The sequence below is a fragment of the Homarus americanus genome, unplaced genomic scaffold, assembly GCF_018991925.1.
Source record: "Homarus americanus isolate GMGI-L3 unplaced genomic scaffold, GMGI_Hamer_2.0 scaffold23617, whole genome shotgun sequence".
Classification (NCBI taxonomy): Eukaryota; Metazoa; Arthropoda; class Malacostraca; order Decapoda; family Nephropidae; genus Homarus; species Homarus americanus.
In genome coordinates, this window is record NW_024720711.1 from 3,749,973 (window position 1) to 3,770,267 (window position 20,295).

Here is a 20,295-nt window from a genome sequence, read left to right on the forward strand (position 1 = left end):
AACAGTACTGGTATGTCTCTGGGTGTAGCCCTCGTCTCTACCCACCCCACCGAGGACGGTGTGCGAACGAGGTGCCTGGTGCTACAGGGAGGTGAGATGGTGTTACTATGCATGATGACCTAAGGTGCTATACTCCATACAGGTGGAGCAGTCCGACGTGTTGAGTGATATTGTAAGAAGGATATCCAAAATCATCATTGTTCTTCTGAGGAAGGCCAACTCACTTGTATTTTTTTGTGACAGTATGTTTTATAAGGAATAAATTAGTTAAGACATGTTATGGTTACACCCTTCTTTCCCCTTATCGATCTGGTCAATGAAAAACCCGATTATACACGTAAAATAATTGTTAACATAAGAACATAAGAATGGAGGAAACTGCAGCGGGCCTATTGACCCATACTGGGCAGTCCCGTTTATACCCAACCCCTATTGCTCGAATAAGCATCCAACCTGTGTTTGAAGCTATCCAGCGTATTTGAGTTAATGATGATATTTGGTAACTTGTTCCATTCATCCACTACTCTGTTTCCAAACCAGTGTTTACCTATTTCACACTGAAATCTAAATTTGTCTAATTTAAAACCATTGTTACGAGTTCGCTCCTGGTTGAATAGTTTGAGTACACTTTGTAATGTCCCCTTTGTTAACCCTGACTTCCATTTATACACCTCAATCATGTCGCCCATCACTCTACGTCTCTCAAGGGAGTGCAAATTAAGATGCTTTAACCTGTCTCTGTACTCAAGGTTCCTAATGCCCGGGATTAGTCTTGTCATTCTCCTCTGGATTCTTTCCAAGGATTCTATATCCATTCTGTAATACAGTGACCAGAACTGAACTGCGTAATCCAGGTGAGGTCTCACAAGCGCTAGATATAATTTTAAGATGACCTCGCTAGTCTTGTAACTAACACTCCTTTGTATGAACCCAAGTACTTTATTAGCCTTGTTACGAGCAAAAACACATTGTTTACTTGGCTTAAGATTCCTACTTATCATTACTCCTAAATCTCTCTTGCAGTCGGATTCCACAGTGGCATCGTTGTTCATCTGATAACTGGTTTCCCTGTTTACATCTCCTATACTGAGTACTTTACATTTGTCCACATTGAATTTCATCTGCCATTTTTCCGACCATTCGAAAAATTTGTTTAAATCTTCCTGTAGTTTTGCAGAGTCTTCGTCATATTTAATTACACGTCCTATTTTAGTGATCTAGAGCGTTAAGGTTAAGAATGGGGGTAGTAGTGATAGGGGGCAATAATGTGAAAAAAGTAGTAGTAATTATAGTACAGTGGTGTGGCAATGGGAAGGGATGTGGTAGTAGAGGGGTGTGGGAGTAGAGGGGTGTGGTAGTAGAGGGGTGTGGTAGTAGAGGAGTGTGGTAGTAGAGGGGTGTGGGAGTAGAGGGGTGTGGGAGTAGAGGGGTGTGGGAGTAGAGGGGTGTGGTAGTAGAGGGGTGTGGTAGTAGAGGAGTGTGGTAGTAGAGGGATGTGGTAGTAGAGGGGTGTGGGAGTAGAGGGGTGTGGTTATGTTGCTGTCTATGCCGATATCTATGTCGTTTATGTATATAATAAATAATAATGGTCCAAGTACTGAGCCTTGGGGACCTCCACTAGTGACATTGCTCCAATGCGATTTAGTGCCGTTTATGCTCACTGCTGTTTCTTGTCCCGTAACCATGCCCTAATCCATTTAAGGATATTATCTTTGATGCCATGCGCTTCTACCTTTCTAACTAGTCTTTCGTGGGGGACTCTGTCGAAGGCTTTGCTAAAATCGAGATATACCACATCATAATTGTGCCCCTCGTCCACCAATTCGAAAGCTGATGAAAAGAATGTTAATAGATTAGTTAGACATGAATGCCCGCTTGTGAAGCCATGTTGGGAATCATTGATCAACTTGTGCTTCTCCATGCGGTTTTGAATAGTTTGAAATGATTGATAATAGTAATTTGCCTACTCTTGATGTTAAACTGATTGGGCAGTAGTTAGAGGATAATGATCTATCCCCCTTCTTGAATATCGGTATTACATTCGCTATCCTCCAGGATTCTGGTACTACACCTGTTTTTAATGACATGTTAAACAACTTTGCTAAGGGCACACTAAGCTCTTCCTTACATTCCTTTAATACTATGGCAAATATCTCATCGGGACCAGGTGACTTATTAGGCTTCAGTTTGTCTATTTGCTTATTAACATCGTTACTAGTCACTACTATCTCGCTTAATTTGTTTTCTTCACTATCTCTGAATAGAGTCGGTGCCTCGGGTATCATGTTTAAATTTTCGGTGGTGAAAACTGTTGAAAAATATTTATTCAGATTATTGCTCATTTCTCCGTTGTTATCAGTTAGTTCGCCGGTATCTGAATGTATTGGTCCAATCTTATCTTGTGTTTTAGTTTGATACATTTGGTAGAATCCTTTGGGGTTTGTCTTTGCCTCCCTTGCTGTCTTCAGTTCATTATTCCTCTTTGCTTTTCTTATCTCGGTCTTAACCCTACCGGCCAATACCTTATAATACTCCCGGAGGTAAATTTCGCCACGGTTTATCCTTCTACCTATAGCCTTCCTTTGGCCAATAATGTTCTTTAAATAATTATTTATCCATTTAGGGTCATTGTTGTCTGATCTGAGTTTTTTGTATGGTATGTTCTGCCTTTGTGCATTAAGTAACTCATTATTTAAATTGTCGTGGAACTCGACAATCTCATATCTCGTTATCAGGTCGGTGTCATCTGTCAGGTTCATGCCCAAGCGCCACACCCCCTCTCTCAGCTGCCTCTTTAAACTATCAAAGTTTGCTCTTCTGAAATCTGGGACTTTAATAGAATTTTCCTTATGTCTGACCTGAAAATCTAACTGGAATCTAATTTCTTTGTGATCGCTGTTTGCAAGTTCATTCCCTACCTCGACATTGCTAGTGAGGTTTTCTCTGTTCGCCAGAACTAAATCGAGTATAATATTACCCCGGGTGGGTTCGGTTATATGTTGACTTAGGAAACAGTCCTGGATTGTTTCGAGGAAATCCTCTGATACTGAGTTACCCGTAAGGTCAGTCCAATCTATTTGGCCAAGGTTAAAATTGCCTACTATACAGACTTTGTTGTGTATGGTAGCCCTGCGCTTTTCATCCCAGAAAAGTCGCTCATTAACTCTATCATGGTTGGGAGGTCTATATATTACTCCTATGATTAATTTTTCCCTACCGTCGATTAATTCTTTCCAAATTGTTTCTGTATTCTGCTGTTTTTATTTCCTTATTTTTTTCACACCACAGATTATCCCCCACATAGATTGCTACTCCGCCTCCTTTCCTGGTCTGCCTATCGGATGGAACAATTTGTAACCCGCAATTTGGTATTCGACCGGTAACTCACGTGAGTCTAGGTTGATCCATGTTTCAGTGAATGCTATTATATCGATTTTTTCGGTACATACCAAGGCCCTAATATCATCCATTTTGTTTCTCATACTTCTACTGTTCGAGTAGTAGACATTTAAGTTAGTCGTGTTCCGAGTCCTCTCTTTACCGAGTTTAGGCTTTAACTCCCTGTCTAATTTAGTTTTGTCATCATTCCTAACACTATTTCCCTGTAATCTTTCACTTTGTTTACCCACTCCCACTGCAGTCTCCTCCACCCACGTGCCCATACAACCATAAAAAAAGTAAAAAAAATAGTCCCCCCGAATAATAGTTCCATTATCTTTCCCGGCAACAGAGCAAATGGACGTAAATAAACAGTTTTAGGAATTAATTTAATTGTGGGTCTTAAATGACTTTTTTGTTGTTTAAACTCGGAAATTTTCCTGTGAAGAGTTGAAAATACCAGTCTTTATTGTAAAACAGCCCCATTCGTGCCTGTATCATATTCTTTTGTTTTAAAAAATATTTATTTAATCAAACTTTTAGATAAAGAATTCAGGATTATATTTGGGTAGAAAATGGTGTTGGCAGTTATCAAACAGGGAGGTACTACCGCCTGGGAATATATTGGAAGCCTCTTGTGGTCTAGTGATAGACCCTGCTGCCATATGGCATCAAAAAATTTTGACCAATTCCCAGGTTGCTGATCTGACTTTCTGCCTCATTACACACAATTGCAGGGTTTCAATTGTTGCTCTTACTACTGACAACACAATATATATATATATATATATATATATATATATATATATATATATATATATATATATATATATATATATATATATATATATATATATATATATATATATATATATATATATATATATATATATATATATCTCACTATTGATCTTTTTTTTTTTTATATGTATTTATGGTTATTATTTGCCCCAGGCCCTGATGTTGAGGGGGTCATATGCCTACTGTAACCTGGTGGTCAAGCAGAGGGGTGTCAGGGTTGAGAATGAAATGATCAATAGATTGTCCTAAGTGGACGATGTACGTCTTATGGTGGAAAATCAAGCCAATCTGCAAGTAAAATATTGATAACACCCAACAATGAAGTGGACACACAAAAATAAAGATCTGTAAGTTGAGGTGTAGCTGCTCCAAGACCCCTATTGAGATCAAAATTGTTGTTCAAGTAGGGCAAAGTAATGCATAACTTACAAAGAGTAATTTTGCCTGGAAGAGTAAGACCCAAACACTGAAGAAAAACTGCATGTCTAAGATGGACAGAGCATGTGCTGAGAGCAGCTGATAAATAAACTTTAAAATGCTTAAGGGAATGGATACCATAAATCAAAGACCCTGAGGAAGGCTGATGCCCATAAACTAGATGGACTGTTGTGGTCACCAAGGATCTCAACCCTTTGCCAAAATATCCTGCAACTGGTGCAATATGGAGGATCCAAGCTCACTAGACAGTCAAATCCCACAACTTTTGCATTGTATTTTCTGCAAGCCTAATTTAAATTCCGTGCTCTATTTTTGCACATGAGATTGGACTGATTCTTTGTTTACTCCCCCGATCCACCTTTTGTTCCTTTTGGAAATTCACCCATCCAATGGGTAATGACCACATTTTGCCATCACTATCCTTAAAGGCCTGCAGTGCCAGGTGAGTAAAACATAAATACCTCATCTGAGAGGCATTAAGCTATTGCTCGAAGTATTCTTTATTAACTTTGCATATAACAAACTATTTTTCCTTGCTGGAAATTACCAGAGGGATAAACAATACAAACAAGTGTATTACATCAATTATAATATTGTACATGAATGATCAAGTTGCAAGAATCACACAATACCAAAATATTATATACAGTAGAAACAAATTTTTATACACCCAAGTTTACAAGGGATTAGAAGGTTTTTATGATACAAGTATAATACAAACACTGTATTAATACTTATGTCTTTATTACCCTGGCATTCATGGCAGGGCAACTAACCTTATGATTAGATGTATTAAATTAAAAATGATTCAATCTCCCCATTACAACCATATCCATTGTAAAAAAAAAAAAAAAAAAAAAACAGTTGCAGTTGAGGACACCTTCCCATTTAACTGTCAAACTTTACCATCTGACCCACCATTAAATTGTCCAACTTCCATGACTTTTTTTTCATTACTAGGTGTGATAATATAGAAACATATGCCTGTAATTTTTTCCCCTTGCTGGGATAGGGACGGTAGCAGTGAAGAATTATCATGAAAGTGATGTAGCACGTAGGAGAGATGGGGTAGGGGGAGTGGTAGGGAAGGTAGGGGGTAAGGGGAGTAGTGAGGAGGGTAGGAGGGGATAGCCACTCTGTTTTGTTTTTTCAGTTTATTGGCAAGAGAGGAGGGGATGGAAGGAAGGACAGAGAAGAGGATGTGGTGGTGTAAGGGAAGGGAGACAACAGGGGAGAGGTAGGTGCTATTAGTCATCATAAGGAAGGGATTGAATATATACAGTGAGCTCCATCCCACACCAATGCAGTAGCATGCAAGTCACGGGGGAGGTATGACACCATCATTGGCGTCACCACATTGTTCCACTGGCGCTTCCATAACACTGGTGTCAGGATCACCGTACAGAAGGGGTTAAAAATCAGGAAAAGGTTTGAAAGCAAGTAAAATTTCTGAAGCACGTCGATTTAGCATTGTTCTATTCTTACCCTTTATCCCTGTCTCTTTTTGATAAGTCAGGTACCTGTAGCTGAGCTGGAGTTATTGCTCCACAATAAAGGTGCAGTATTGCCTTACAAAAATCATTTATGGAGGACTGAGCCTGAAATTTCCTTTGATGGCAAAGTCTGCACCTGGAAGTTTCAAGACACCCTCCCTCCTCCCTTTGGGTAGCAAAGTTAGCTGACACTAAATGATGGGTAGCACCTGAAATCCAAGATGGCAAAACCTGACAGTTGAATGTAAAGTGCCTGTGTAATGATGACACCACAGGCTCATCAGACCTCTGCCTTCAATAGCAACCTTTGCTTCTGTTCCCTCTTTTAAACGAAGATGGTTGTATTGGAGAGTTTATGTTATTGTCAGGTTAGCTGCAGCTAAGCATAAGGTAATTTGCTTGGTCGCCAATGCCACGGTGCCCAGCCCAAAGGCACTGTGTACATATTACATGAACTACCTAGCTACAAGCTCCATTTATCATCCAGGTCTCCAAAGAAATACTGTACAGTATACAAAGATGATATATTTATATTAAAATTTCACGACTTTACAATTATTTGTCTTGTCTACTGATACCTTACCACCCATTTCAGTATCTGGCTCCTCAAAATCCAAAGCTTCTATAGCTGTTCCATCTATTCGGTTCATCTTGATGTTTGATTCTTCATGTTCCTTCTATGAGAGAAAAAAAATCAATTTGGTAAATTTGCATTAACCAACTAGGTATTCAAATACTGTACAAAACTTTAGGAGAAACCAATGGTATGTCATAATTTCAAGAGAGAATCTTCAGTATTTATATATTTATGCTTCTTTTCTCTTGGCTAACAATGCACATAATATCTGTCTGGTGGATACAAGAGTTGTCAAGAAATTATTATCACTAGAGCCAAATTATAATAAACTTACAAACGGCACATATACTGTACAATCATCCAACGAGCTGAGCGAGTGACTGACCACTGATCCGGTGGGCTGGACGCCGTTGTAGTAAAATGGTATATTAACAAACTCCCGAGCCAAATTTCTTGGTATCTAACTTTTTTCTGGCATTCTTCATATTTTTGCAGGTAAAAGGCTTCAAGACAGGTAGCACCAGTAAAAGAGCTATATCACAATCCCGTGCTTGAAAGTCAAAGAAGATGGTGCAGGAAAAAAAAGGACAGCCAGTCCGAGGTGATACAGCAACACGAATTGATAACACTTACTTCTAGTGCAGATATTCTGCATATGGCTAATTTCCTTGTTCAGAAGTTATTTTATTTTTAGAACAATATGAAAGGCATTTATTACTAAAAAAAATTTATTAGTTAAATAAGTTCTGATAGACATTAGCAATTCAACCAAGTTTTACTTTTATTTCATTTATAACGAATGACTGTTGAACGGGAATCTTTAATGTTTTATTCTTGGGTCCTAAATAATAGAATACCTACAGAGTATACAGGTATATAAAATGACAATTTTATTATAATTATTTGGGAAAGGTATCAAGAAATGTTTATTTAAACATTTAGTTAGTCTAAACCTCAAAATTTTGTTTTCTGAAGGTTTCCTGCCTTATGACGAATATCTCTGAAACTGGGACACTCCACCAGGAGGTGTCGAACAGTCAATGAGACCAGGCAGTCATCACAATGGGGAGGGGGCACCTTATTTTTTTTATCTTGTTTGCACATTCTGTATGAACAAATGTGTGTGCATGTAAAGGAATAAAAGAAAATGAAGAAAATTACGGATACAGTATCTTGCCAAAATTACGAGTTGAACAATAACATACAGTAGTTCACAGCTGAGCCTCACCCGATCTGAGTGCTACTGGGTGGCGATAATTACGTGCCGTCTCCATGGATATTATTCCTCATTAACCTTTGTTTAGGATTTATCTCGTTTCTGTTCATTTGGCAATCATTTCACTTAGCAATCTGTTTTTCAGGAATGTATCCTGATCACTAAACAATAGATATCTGTATAGGAAACAAAGAAAGATAGTCACGGTTGGTAGAGATATTTTGAGCCAGATGACAACATAAAGAGACGATTCAAGTTTCATGAGTCGACCTACAGGTGTATGTGTATTGCAATAGGCACATACACCTCCCTTAGAATGGAAAGAGGTTTATACCTCTTTCCATTAGAGTTGGAGACTTGAAAAGGTTTGGGTGAAGCTACCTTGGACAGTTGAAGTTCAGACAGTAGTAAGAGATCGAGGAAAGAGGTTAATATATGTTCCACAGAAGAAAAAATATATCTCAAGCCGCAAATGTTGTAAAAATGTGTGTGAAGGAAGTCGATTCTCCAGCAACTGTGGTGACGTTAGTTAAGGCCCCAGTAGTTTGATGACAGTTGAATTGGCCCTGGGGTCCACAGCCTTCCCGACCGGTGAGACCCATCCAAGAAGGCCCCGTTTTAATAATACTGAATTTTGAACTGACACCATAAATAAATAAATAGAAAAATACAACAAATCAAGATTGAAAAAATTTAAGTTGTCAAAGTATTATAAACAATTGTGACCCTGCAACTGTGTAAATGAGGAAGAAAGTCAGATCAGTAACCTAGGACTTGGTCACAATTTTTGTGATGCCAAATAACAGCAGGTTCTATCATTAGACAACACATTATGTTTCCAATATCTTTTAAGGCAGTAATACCTCTCTGTTTGATAGCTGCCTACGACCTACTTGAGTGAGCTGAAATGAGAATGGGTGAGGTGGATGAGCAATGTGACATTGAAAGACAGGAAGCTCTGTTTTAAGCTAGGAGGGTGGCAGGGTACTAAAATTATTGGCAAAGTTTTGCATAGAGATAAGCTGAGATGGTTTGGGCATGTGGAGAGAATGGATGAGGCCAACTGGGTCAAGAGATGCATGAGCCTAAATGTGAAAGGGAGACCCAGGAGCAGGCAAAGACTGACATGGGAAAAAGTTGTAAGAAATTACATTTAGAGTTAAGAACTTAACGAGAGAGGCTGCCATCAGGCAACCACAGATAACCCACACAACTGTGGAAAATGACAGTAAACCAATGATGGTGATGATGAGTGATGTGCACACAAAGGAGGACCATTAAAGGTTTCAGTTATAGCAACAGCTCTTACCTGTTCTACTGAGGTGTAGAATGCTATACACTGATAGTACTGCTTAAACAAAATGAACTCACAAAGTTTGTATAAAAAAGATGAGTAATCACACAAAAGTATACTAACCTGCAAGTCTGGACAATCTTTCACAAAATGTTCTACTGATCCACAACCTCTGCAAGCCCCTCCATTTGGGTAGAGTCCTCGGGGATTGTCAGGGCACTCTCGGGATATGTGTCCCATATCTCCGCAGATGAAGCACTTTGCATGGGGATAGACCGAACCTTTCCGTTTCACTGAGCATTCTCGAGATGTGTGCTCTGTTGATCCACACTGAGAAGAAAGTCATTAATTATTAAAGTCATAAGTTTCCAAAGATAAATAAATTATCATATCAGAAAGAACTTACATTAGTAAACTGCAAAGCAAAATGTTAGAAATGGAGATCTTCTCCACAACCCAAAAACTAAGTGTACCAAGGTGCAATGATTGTGAAGAAAATTTTTTTAAGTCTGGTGCTCAGGCCACCCACCACCAGCATACTGTACTTGTACAGTCTCAGAAAGGCCATTAAGTGTACTATGTAAGACAAAAAAATCTTATTATAGAGTACAGTACTGTAAGTGCCAATACCTACCGGGTAAACCTAATTTTCATATTATTATGACAATTTTTTAACCATCATATATAGAAAACAGGCTGCAAGTTCTGATGTTGTTAGTAATATCTTCATCAGCTGGATTCCCTTTTAACCGGAATTCTCCGATAGCCGGAACTGAAGTTTGCTTGGAATTTGGAAAGATTTTCTGAGGGGTGCATTTTCTGGAAATTCAGAGAATATTTTCCCGGTAGTACAGTACCTGGCAAATTCCGGGTCGGGGATTTTTTTCCTTGGTTTGAGAGATGAAAGTCGGGTGTAATTTCTGGAAATGACGAGAAAAATTCCAGGGACGGGGAATTTTTTTCAGGGCTTGAGAGATGAGAGGTCATACCTGCCATTAAATATCTCATCTCATTCCTGCAACTAGTGGGAGAAGAAAAGACCGAAAAACAATGGAAAGGCAATGATCAAAGACATGACGGCTCAAGAGTGAGAGAATTATCCAAAAAGGCAAGTAATATTTGATAACCTCAAGCAGTTTTGACCATGTCTTGTCAGTTAATAGAGCACTTAAAAATCCTACATATACTGTAATGCCAAGTTCATACTCTGTAAAAGTGAGTTAGGAATAGGAAGGGCAACTAACCATTAAACCTGCTTCAAATCTACCTGATGGCAACTAGGACACCAAGCCATAAGGTAATTCTGATTAACTTCTGCAAGTGTGGAAAATGGTGGTGAAAATGATGATCCTGCCTCTGAAGTGGGACATACAATGAATCTACCATACCATGGCCTATCTCTGACAGCAATCAACTAGGAAAAACAGCCTTAAACAACAAGTACGGGAAATATCCACCTAAAAGGCCTACTTCCCAAAATACCATCAGATTCCAAGATATTGTATTCCGAAAAACCAGAAGAATTCCTGCTTAAAGAGGCAGATTGAACACATAGAAGAATGATGACACATCACAACCAGCACTCCAATATCTGATTCCCCTGTACAGTACAGCACTTAGTCCCTAGTAATGTCACCCCAATCTTGCTTACACAGCACACTTCATGGGGATCAGAGCCAGTACTACAGAATGAAATTCTGACTCACAAAGAGACCTAAGTGTCCTATTAGTTATACTCGTATATTACCAGCTGTAATAATAATCATAAATTGTAAGAGGAAAGCCATTGTGGTTACTTACTGTATAGCAAATAGCTAACTGCCCTTCCTTTGTGTCTTCTGATACTTCTGGACAAGCAGAGACCATATGACCTGGTTTGCGACATTTCAAGCACAGCAATTTCCTTTCATTTTTCAAAAATCGTTCCTCTTTGCGGCGCTCTTTTCGTAGAATCATCTGCAACTCTTCCTCAGATACACCTTCTGAAGTTAGCTGTGCTGTAATATAAAAGTAATAAGTCCCAACTTTAATGTAAGCTTAAGTAACCACCCTACCAAAATAAGGTTTCATAGCTCAGTAAGAGTTGCTAAGAATGCATGAGATTATACCCTTAAATTCCATTTAAAAAACCTGACAATGACTAGATGTAGTGTAGTATTTCACAGTAGGCACAGTGCCTTTGATTTTCTAAAACAACCATTGTCAGGTTGATGAATGAGTATAAACTTCTCTGCTAACAATGTGAAGATTCAAACCCTGTAGATGCTTCAAAATGCTGAATAAAGATGGATTGTGAGTCTAAAACTCTTCATTATTTCTTAGTTTTTAAGTGACCAGATAGGATTTTAAAACCAAATCTTCAGTTCCTGCCACCTACCAACACACACCGTGTACTACTAAGTATTTACTGCCTGTCGTTTGATCGTTGTCTTCCGTGCTTCCCTGTTATCAGTGCATACACTATAGCTGTGCATCACTTTTATTGTTGTGACTATTATGGGTTATTAAGTACATGGACTGTTCATATACCCTGTACGGCTGTGATATTGTGTAAAGTGAGTGAACTTTGTGATAATGCCAGGTAAGCGTGCTACTGTTTCACCTCCTTACTTAGGCAAGACCAAGCACTCTCTGCGAGTCCTTGAGCTTGGAGGTGAAGCTTGACATTATATGGCATGAGAAAGTACTTGGCCTTGCACAGTCAATGAAGTCCACCATTCTTAAGAAGGCACCTGCACTGAAGACCGTCACCCGCCAGTGGACTTGGTGAGTGTTACTTTGCTCTACTGTATGTTATTTTTATAGCAAATTTGTTTCCCTCATTTTAGCAACAATTTCACTTACATTAGGTTTTTTAGGAACACATCCCTATTGTTAAACGAGGGATGCCTGTATTTTCGTGGGTCATTTACGGCAAATAATAGTTAGCCGGTACAGTACACGCCCACAGTAAAAGCTACTTTATCCTGGCTTTGCCTGCTGTACCCTTATATTCATTCTTTACTCTATATTGCTACATGAAGAACAAACCCTCATGCACTACACAGTAGGGTCTCAGAGTACATGAGAGTTACGTTGCTGGGATCCTGCATGTGTGAATTCGCGTATATTCTGGTCCCCCTTGTATTATATACTGTAGGTATAACCCCCGTTTTAACTAAGGTATCCCTACCCAAAGTAAAAAGGCAGCTGTGTGAACTCCCACAAACCATATTATACCCTGTAAAAAAACAGCATAGTTTTCTCACTCTCACCACCATGAGCACTGCCACTAAAATTCACCAGTAAAGAAAAACTTTATGAGAGCCTGGGAGATGTTCACAGAACTAGTGCGAGAGAGATGTCTTGGTGAGCTGCTGTGGCTAGTGAGGTTATTATTATAATCATAATTAATTTAGGCAGCCCCTTCTGGCAATAAGCCCAACCAGCTGCACCATCAAAATAGATAGTTAAATAAATAAATACTAAAATTATGAAAAAATATATGCTTTTGAAGTTATGATATGATAAATAAGAGGGATGCTGGGTGGGTAAACTTGATTCTCACCCAAAAGATGCTGGGCTAGCGTGAGATACTGGGCGAGTTGGCTCGAGCAAGGGTAGTCAGGGGGTCAGAAGCATATAAGCGGGGTTGCATACTACAAATGTACAAACTCTGCGACCCGAGTGTATAGGCCACTTTTTCTTTTGTTTGAGTCTGTTTATATCACTAGTAACATTGTTGCCAAGTTGAACAAGTCACTGTAGCCACATTCCCCTCACTCTCTCCTTACCAATCTGTGCTGTGACAAATGTTTTGGTTATTATTCAGATCGTAATTTCAATTAGATACGTATTTTTTTCTCAATTACAGGCACACACAATCCTACATATCGAATGTGCAAAAAATATATAAAGAAATCATTACCAGTATAATAAATGGAATAGTTCCATATATACTTGGTCATGGTTTCAAATTTATTTTTAATATTTAATAGTGATAGTCCTTTTAGTATGAGTGGTGATGGAAATTTACCATAAATCATTAAAATCATCTGGAAGTAATAAAACCCAACAAGAACTTATTAAAACCAATGATAAAACGGGTATTAAGCATTTTTTTATTTTTTTTTTAAATTTAAGCCATGGTTTAAATCAGCCATGAGAGTTACTGTTACATCAATATGAATAATAGACAAATAGTATTTTCTTTGTTTAAAAATGTTGAGGAAATTAGCCAAACTTTCCAAAGATTAAGTACTCCCCCACCCCCCTGTAATCAAGAAAACCATGACTTTTTTGTACTCAACATAAAACAAACAATATTTACCTCTTAGCTTATGAAGCCTGGATGCTGATTCCTTCTTGACCCAGAAACCATCAAATTTGACAACTTCACTGTCAGTAGGTTTTGAGCTGCTGTTGTCCTTCACTGAATGGCTATGATTACTATTGTCCTTCACTGAATGGCTATGATTACTATCACTTCCACCCATGAACTTAAATACATAAGGGGACTTCCTTAATCCTCCCATTCTACGTCCCCTCAGTTCTTTCAACAATTTTCGATTCTCAAATAGCTTTTCCTTTTTCATGGCTCGCTGAAATGTTATTTGTTCCTCTCTTGTTAGCTCTTCTATCTCATTTCCATCTGTTCTTGCAGAATATATACTTTTCAATTTCTCTGTTTTCACAGAAGTGAGTCTCTCAACTGCTTCCCGCTTCACCCAAAAGCCATCAAACTGAGTCATCACGTCATTTTCTTCAAAAACAAGAGGATTTTCTTCAGAGACTTGAGGATTTTCTTCAGAGGTGCGAGGATTTTCTTCAGAGACATGAGGATTTTCTTCCGAGGCCAGAGGATTTTCTTCCAAGGCCAGAGGATTTTCTTCCGAGGCACGGGGATTTCCTTCAGAGATGCGAGGAACAGTTTGATTCTCATTCTGAAGATTAAGGTTACCAAGAACACAATTTTCTAACTTGATGCTGTTTGCACCTGTTCCCCAATTTCTGAGCTTCATTTTTTTATTTCTTTTGGGAGTGTATCTTTGCTCAAAACATTTTGTAACACTAACATCGCCTTTACTCTCACAATCTTCCTTTCCCTCACCCAACCTTCCTGTGAAATCATCACCAACTAAATTTGGTGCCTTCTCACTGGGATCTTCTTTCTTGACATTCTCATCATTATCAATAAATACTTGATCATTCTCATCTTTGATGCTCTTTTTTTTACTTTTCCTTACTTTCTTATTTGCTTTCTGCAATTTTTTAGTTATACTTTTATCTCGAGTATTCACTTGCTTCTCATCACTTATTAACTTCTTCTGTTCATACATCAATTCAATCCTCAGCGCCCTGTGGGCTTTCCTTTTTGCTTTCATCAGTTTTCTCATTACCTGAAAAAGATTACAAGGAATATAATATCAACAGATCTAAGCTTACACATTAGAATTAGAAATTTGTAATAATATTGACTTCAGGATAATTGATAGCCTCAAATTTTAAAAGAATCCAACTGTCCTTGGAATCAAATTTCCAGGAGCCCCACAAAATCCAAGAATCCTATAATTCCAGCTTAAAAATTCAAGCGTCCAACCCATTTTTTTTATTTTAAATTTGGTTAGTAGTGTATTGCCACACAACATGGTATAAAGTCAACTATAGTATACAGTAACCATTTTTAAAATGTGAAATATCATTCAGTATAATAACAAATGTAGTCCCCAAAAACAGTATCATTAGTCATGAGGTCAATGTGATTTGAGGCTTTCAGAGCAATGTTACTCGACCTATTTCTGAACAGTTGGTAGTTCTCCATCTGCAACCTTTGAGCATGAATGAGTACAGTACATCTGTTTTTGAATGATGTGAATCCTCCGAGGCTTCAGATGTTGTAAATGGACACCAACACCAAGCCAGTCCAGTCTTCAACAGGATTTTACATCAAATGGAGCAAGGAAATATCGAGGAGACATCGCAAGATGTGAGATGTGCTGTTGGCCTTCACAACAAAGGTATACATAATGCTGAGATAGCACGGTGAACTAAGGTGAGCAAACCCACAGTATGATGATGGGTTAGCCGCCATGAAACAACCGATGCCACACCAGGGGTGGATCCAGGAATATCAAAAGAGGGGGCCCAAGAATTTGTGGGTGGTGGAACACGGCGAGCCCACCCAGCTGGGGTTTTGTGGGGGTGCTGTATGCCCCCTCCTAGAATATATATTTTTTAAATCTGGCCAATATCATGGGCATTTTGAGATCATTTTGAAGCCATATGCACTTGATATTAGGAGATATTCTGAGGTCAATAATTACTTTTTACTATACAAAAATGCCTGAGTACAATAACCCTCAATAAACAAATGGGTTAGGTGTAAAAATAAATAAAGAAATTAATAAAGAAATAAATAAAAATAAAAATCGTTACGTGAACTTTTGTATTTTGAATAACAGAACAAATGGGGATATTACGGTTCAATTCCCAATGACAAAAATACCCCAATATTATACCCCAAAATATGAAATTGGTCCACAAACAGGAAAAAGACCTACCAAGAACCATTAAGGACAAGCTAAAACAAAGTTTAACATAGCCGTCATTTGTATAGACGCCGGCTGTGTCACACGTGGCTATGCCACTGTTCTCAATCCTCACCATAGCGACAGCCCGACTGGGGACGCTCTCACATCCTGCTTTCTCATCCAAAGTGTTTATTCCTTTTGTGTTTTTGACTTTATGATAATTATTAATTTTACTTTTTTTTGCACATTATGTACAGTACGTGGGACTGTGTTCATATAACTGAGTAAAACGGTGAGGAAACTTAAGTTTACTGACGTGAAATTACCAGTTGAATAATAACCAAAATATAACTCCCGGCTAACTTTCACTGGCTTACGAAGAAATGTTTATTCTCTATGTTATTGACTTTATAATTTGTTTTTCATTATGAATGAGGATTGTGTGAGCATGTAAATGAATAAAACAAAAAAAAATAAGAAGAATTATGTTTACACTGTTAATATAACTAAGAATTGAAAAATAACCATAAAATACAGTGAGGTATGCTATAACGAATCTAATTGGTTCTAGAACCTTGTTCGACATACGATTAATCCGTTCCAGGCCCCCAAATACAACCACTTAACACTGAAAAATATAATATAAAATTGTAAAAAAGTGCATAAATATGCATCTAAACCCCTGAAATAAAGAATATCATTAATACTTGTAATAAAAAAACAATAAATTAGTATAAAAAAAAAAAAAAACTAATGTTCGTTGCAGGAGTTTCGTTCGTTATAGCATTCTCAATTTTATAGGTAAAACCGTTCGTTATAGGAATATTCGTAGTAGAATCCATTCGTCATAGCATACCCCACTGTAACTATTACCAAAGCCTTGTTGTGAGAGTGCTTGGGGTATGTGGTTGCCCCAGCTGACTCCTGGGGGTGAACGATTTGAAATTTTGCCAGGACCCAAATTCCTATAAGTGGGGCAAGCTTTCATAACACAAAAAACAGGTGGGTAATTTAGGAAATTTGTATTAAGCATATTTTCGTATCTCAAACATTCATATAGCGAGGGATACCATTATACTAACCTGTCTGTACAATACTATGAATCATTTTAACATTTTATACCAAACATAACTTAGAAAATTTTAAAAATTAGTTTCTACCTCTTGTTCACCATGGTTTCCTTCTTTCAAACTTGCTTTAAGCTGGTCCAATTTCTCTACCATTTCCCGTTTGACCCACATATTATCATATCGAGTCATTCTCTCATTGTCTTCATAGGGAAGATCAATCCAAGGTCTCTCTATCCCATTCTTAAAAACCTTTACCCGCTGACCCTCTGAATTGATAGTAAATTCCTGCTTTAATTCAGTCACATTCTTTTTGTCTTTCTTCTTCTTCTTCTTCTTCTTTCCTGCTTCACTTGTACTGGTTACTGCCTGCATAACTTCATTTTCTTTCTCTCCTTGTACAGTTATGTCCAACTTCTCATTGTCTGTAATTTTTAGTTGCTTCTTATCTTTATCATCTTCTTTTGCTTCAGTAATAAATGTACTTTCTCCATCTTTCAGATTTTGTTTCTTCCTTTTCTTGGGTTTCTTCTCTTCACTAACTTTTTCAACTGTGTCATTTCGCTGTGCAACTATATCTGACCACGGTGTTGCTTCTTCCAATACACGTTTATTTGAGCCTTTTGAGCCATCAGCACGTGCAAAGCGAACCATTTTTGAAGGCTCTCAGTGGTCTGCTATTATCTGCAAAATAAATATTGCATGTTAATTCCACAATAAATGTACAGTATAAATGACTTACTATCAAGACAAGTACCACCAGAGAGAACAACAAAGCCTATTATGTACACTATGCATATGTTTTTAACTTTATATTAGGTTCTACAGTAAACATGTACTGTACTACATACCCATACAGTACTGTACTGTAATACAGGGGTTCACAAACTTTTCTTAGTCAAGGAACCCTATAAGCCACATGTAATATTTTCTGGAACCCCAATCAGAGCCACCCACCCGTACTCTTTTCCCTTATTAACCAAAATGACTACTAAATTACATCTAAGTAAAAAACTATCTACAGTATAAGTATTTCTCTGTTAAAGTTAAGCTCAAGTTAAAAGAGTTCCATTTATGAATTATAAACTGCAGAGCTTTGATTTGTTATTATTATTATTATTTAATTTTCTGGAACCCTTAAAGTGTTCATGGAACCCTGGTTGGGAATCACTGTGTGTAGTAAGTTTATCACCAATATTCAGTAATAGTTTACAACAGCATCCTCTTGTAAGGAGGAGCCACTTTAGGAAAAAATTCCACAATGAAAACTTGTTTCTTATCTCTCAGAAAAAAATAAACAAAAATTAGAGGAATTGTAACTTTCAAACTGTAGTTTTTCTTATATTTTTGTTAAAAGAGTAAATACAGTCACAGTTAAACTGTTGACACACACTAACCAATGAGTGATCCAAATACTAAGCAGTGAACTTTCCATATGAACCATTGACAAAATAGCACTTTAACCAACCTGCCTAACCTAATCTAAAATACTGCACTTCCATCCAAGAATAGGGTTGTTAGGTAAGGCTTGGTTAGTGATACTGCGGGGGGAGTTAGTACTATACAGCGGTAACATGCGTAACTCTCACCAATATGTCAAGGGTTCGAGCCTTGGCCCGGACACATGTGAGAAAGGTGTTACCCAGTGTAACACTACCAAAAACCACAGATTTCCCAGTCCCCAGTTTCCTCCGGTATTAACACTGGATAGACCGACCGCCTGAATGCCTAGTACGATGGATAAGTGGCAAAAAAAAAAAAAAGGGCTGCTAGTCGCTGGCAAGTGTTCGTGGGTATGATGAGAAACTGTTTTGATATATGAAACGCTGGACAAGACAAAGTAATCAAACTAATAATGTGATAATTTACATAAAACCTTATCTTCTGGTACTATTTACTATTAATTTAATCCTTTGGAGATAGTGATGACATTAATCCCATCTGGGAGCCGGTTCATTTTTTTAATCATTGTGCACTGTACACCAAAAATTTTAATTATAAATATGTTCTGCAGCTTTTAAGTTACTTTGAGGATTTTTTTTCTTAGGAACAGATTTCAGCTTTTATAATGAGTCTATGGGAAAATGTGCTTTAATTTGTGAAAAATTTACTTCAGCGTTGGCTATGTACCACCAATCATCTCCGGTCAATGCCAGTGTATGTTTACGAGCCACACGGAATGGGTCGCTGCTCTCACATACACACACAAAAAAAACAACGTAACACAAAAAGAACCAACGTAAAATTACACCATACATGAGTAATTTCTTTCTGTTTAATTTGCCGTGGGGTCCGGAGGGTTGAGCTTCACAGCTAGGAAGTTAGGTAAGGTTAGGTAGGTTTCTTTGGTTAGGTTGGTGAGGTCTTCCAACAATTCTTCTGCCACTTGTTTTTCTTATCAACTAGGGTTAGGTTTGGTTTAATTTAGAAAAACACCACTTTTTTTAACACATTTTCCATAAATACGACTGTGTCCACTATAAAACATAGTAAAATTACGGCTTTTTTTAAAATTCATAGTGGATATTTTGCTGTGACCGGCTAAGTTCCTACTGACGCTATTTTACCGTGATTGTGCTATGACTGGCTAAGTACATTCTGTTTAATATGACGGGTCCCCCACGGGCTAGGAAATTAGGTAAGGTTAGGTAGGTTTCTTTGGTTGGTTAGGTCAGGTTCTATTGGGTTTTCTCAAATAGTTTATAATAACAAGAACATCTGTGGAAAAAATTACCCAAATCGAACAACTCCTTCTGGTTAGGTTATGTTTATAGCTATACAACGATTAACTCCCGGCGAAATAATTCCCCTTGCCGCCAGTCACGGTCATATATCATTCTCGAGTTGTTCGCCGGTAATGGACTATTAGCCAATCTGCCTCTTAAATTCGTTATCTGTGAAAAATTAGCGGCTGTGAAGTCGTACATAATTACCAAAACAAGTTGTCTAGATTTTTTCTTAACGTGACTCCATACAACAGGACGCTGTGATAAACATATTTTATGTTCTTACACCATATAACTTCAATTTTTGAGGAATTCATTAATACACCCACGAAACAATAAAGATATAGCTCTTACTGACAACAACAACCATTATATTCACCTCACTACATGTGGTGGCCAGTCGTTAGCATCTCGGTAAAAGCTTTCATAAGAATTCTTCTTCTAAGTGTTACAAGGCTTCTTAAAAGTCACACTTTAAGACTATCGAGTTAATTTACAGAAAAAAATAAATAGCTTTGTTTTTGTGGTGACACTAAAAATAGATAAAATAAGATATAGCAATAATAATACACGCCTTAATGGTGGATGGGAACGAACGATTAACTACTCTTCTACACTCCTCCCAACTGACCCGATGAGTCGATGACATTTTTTAAAATAATCTATTAAATAGGTATGAAGACAAAAGTCTATGTAAAATGCATTCAATATTTATTTTATTTTTGAAAATGTGACGTTTTATTGTTATTTTATATTTCTGTATTTCAATTGAAATAACTTTATAACCGAACTCCAA

The 20,295-nt window shown here is 37.7% G+C and overlaps 1 protein-coding gene across 2 annotated transcripts; it reads right to left on the minus strand.

Annotated features, from left to right (window-relative positions):
• Positions 1-5,099: 5,099 nt before the first annotated feature.
• Positions 5,100-20,024, minus strand: LOC121860743. 2 transcript variants are annotated; one of them, XM_042358075.1, is made up of 6 exons: positions 19,879-20,024; positions 16,867-17,457; positions 13,507-14,575; positions 10,998-11,194; positions 9,321-9,527; positions 5,100-6,787 (listed from the first exon to the last, which is right to left on the minus strand). In XM_042358075.1, exons 2-6 carry the CDS (start codon positions 17,425-17,427, stop codon positions 6,644-6,646), a joined length of 2,178 nt encoding a protein of 725 aa, XP_042214009.1. In that variant the 5' UTR covers positions 17,428-17,457; positions 19,879-20,024; the 3' UTR covers positions 5,100-6,643. The 2 variants fall into 2 exon arrangements, with proteins under 2 accessions (XP_042214009.1, XP_042214010.1); XM_042358076.1 differs by having other exon boundaries at positions 19,854-19,891.
• Between the last annotated feature and the right edge of the window lie 271 nt (positions 20,025-20,295).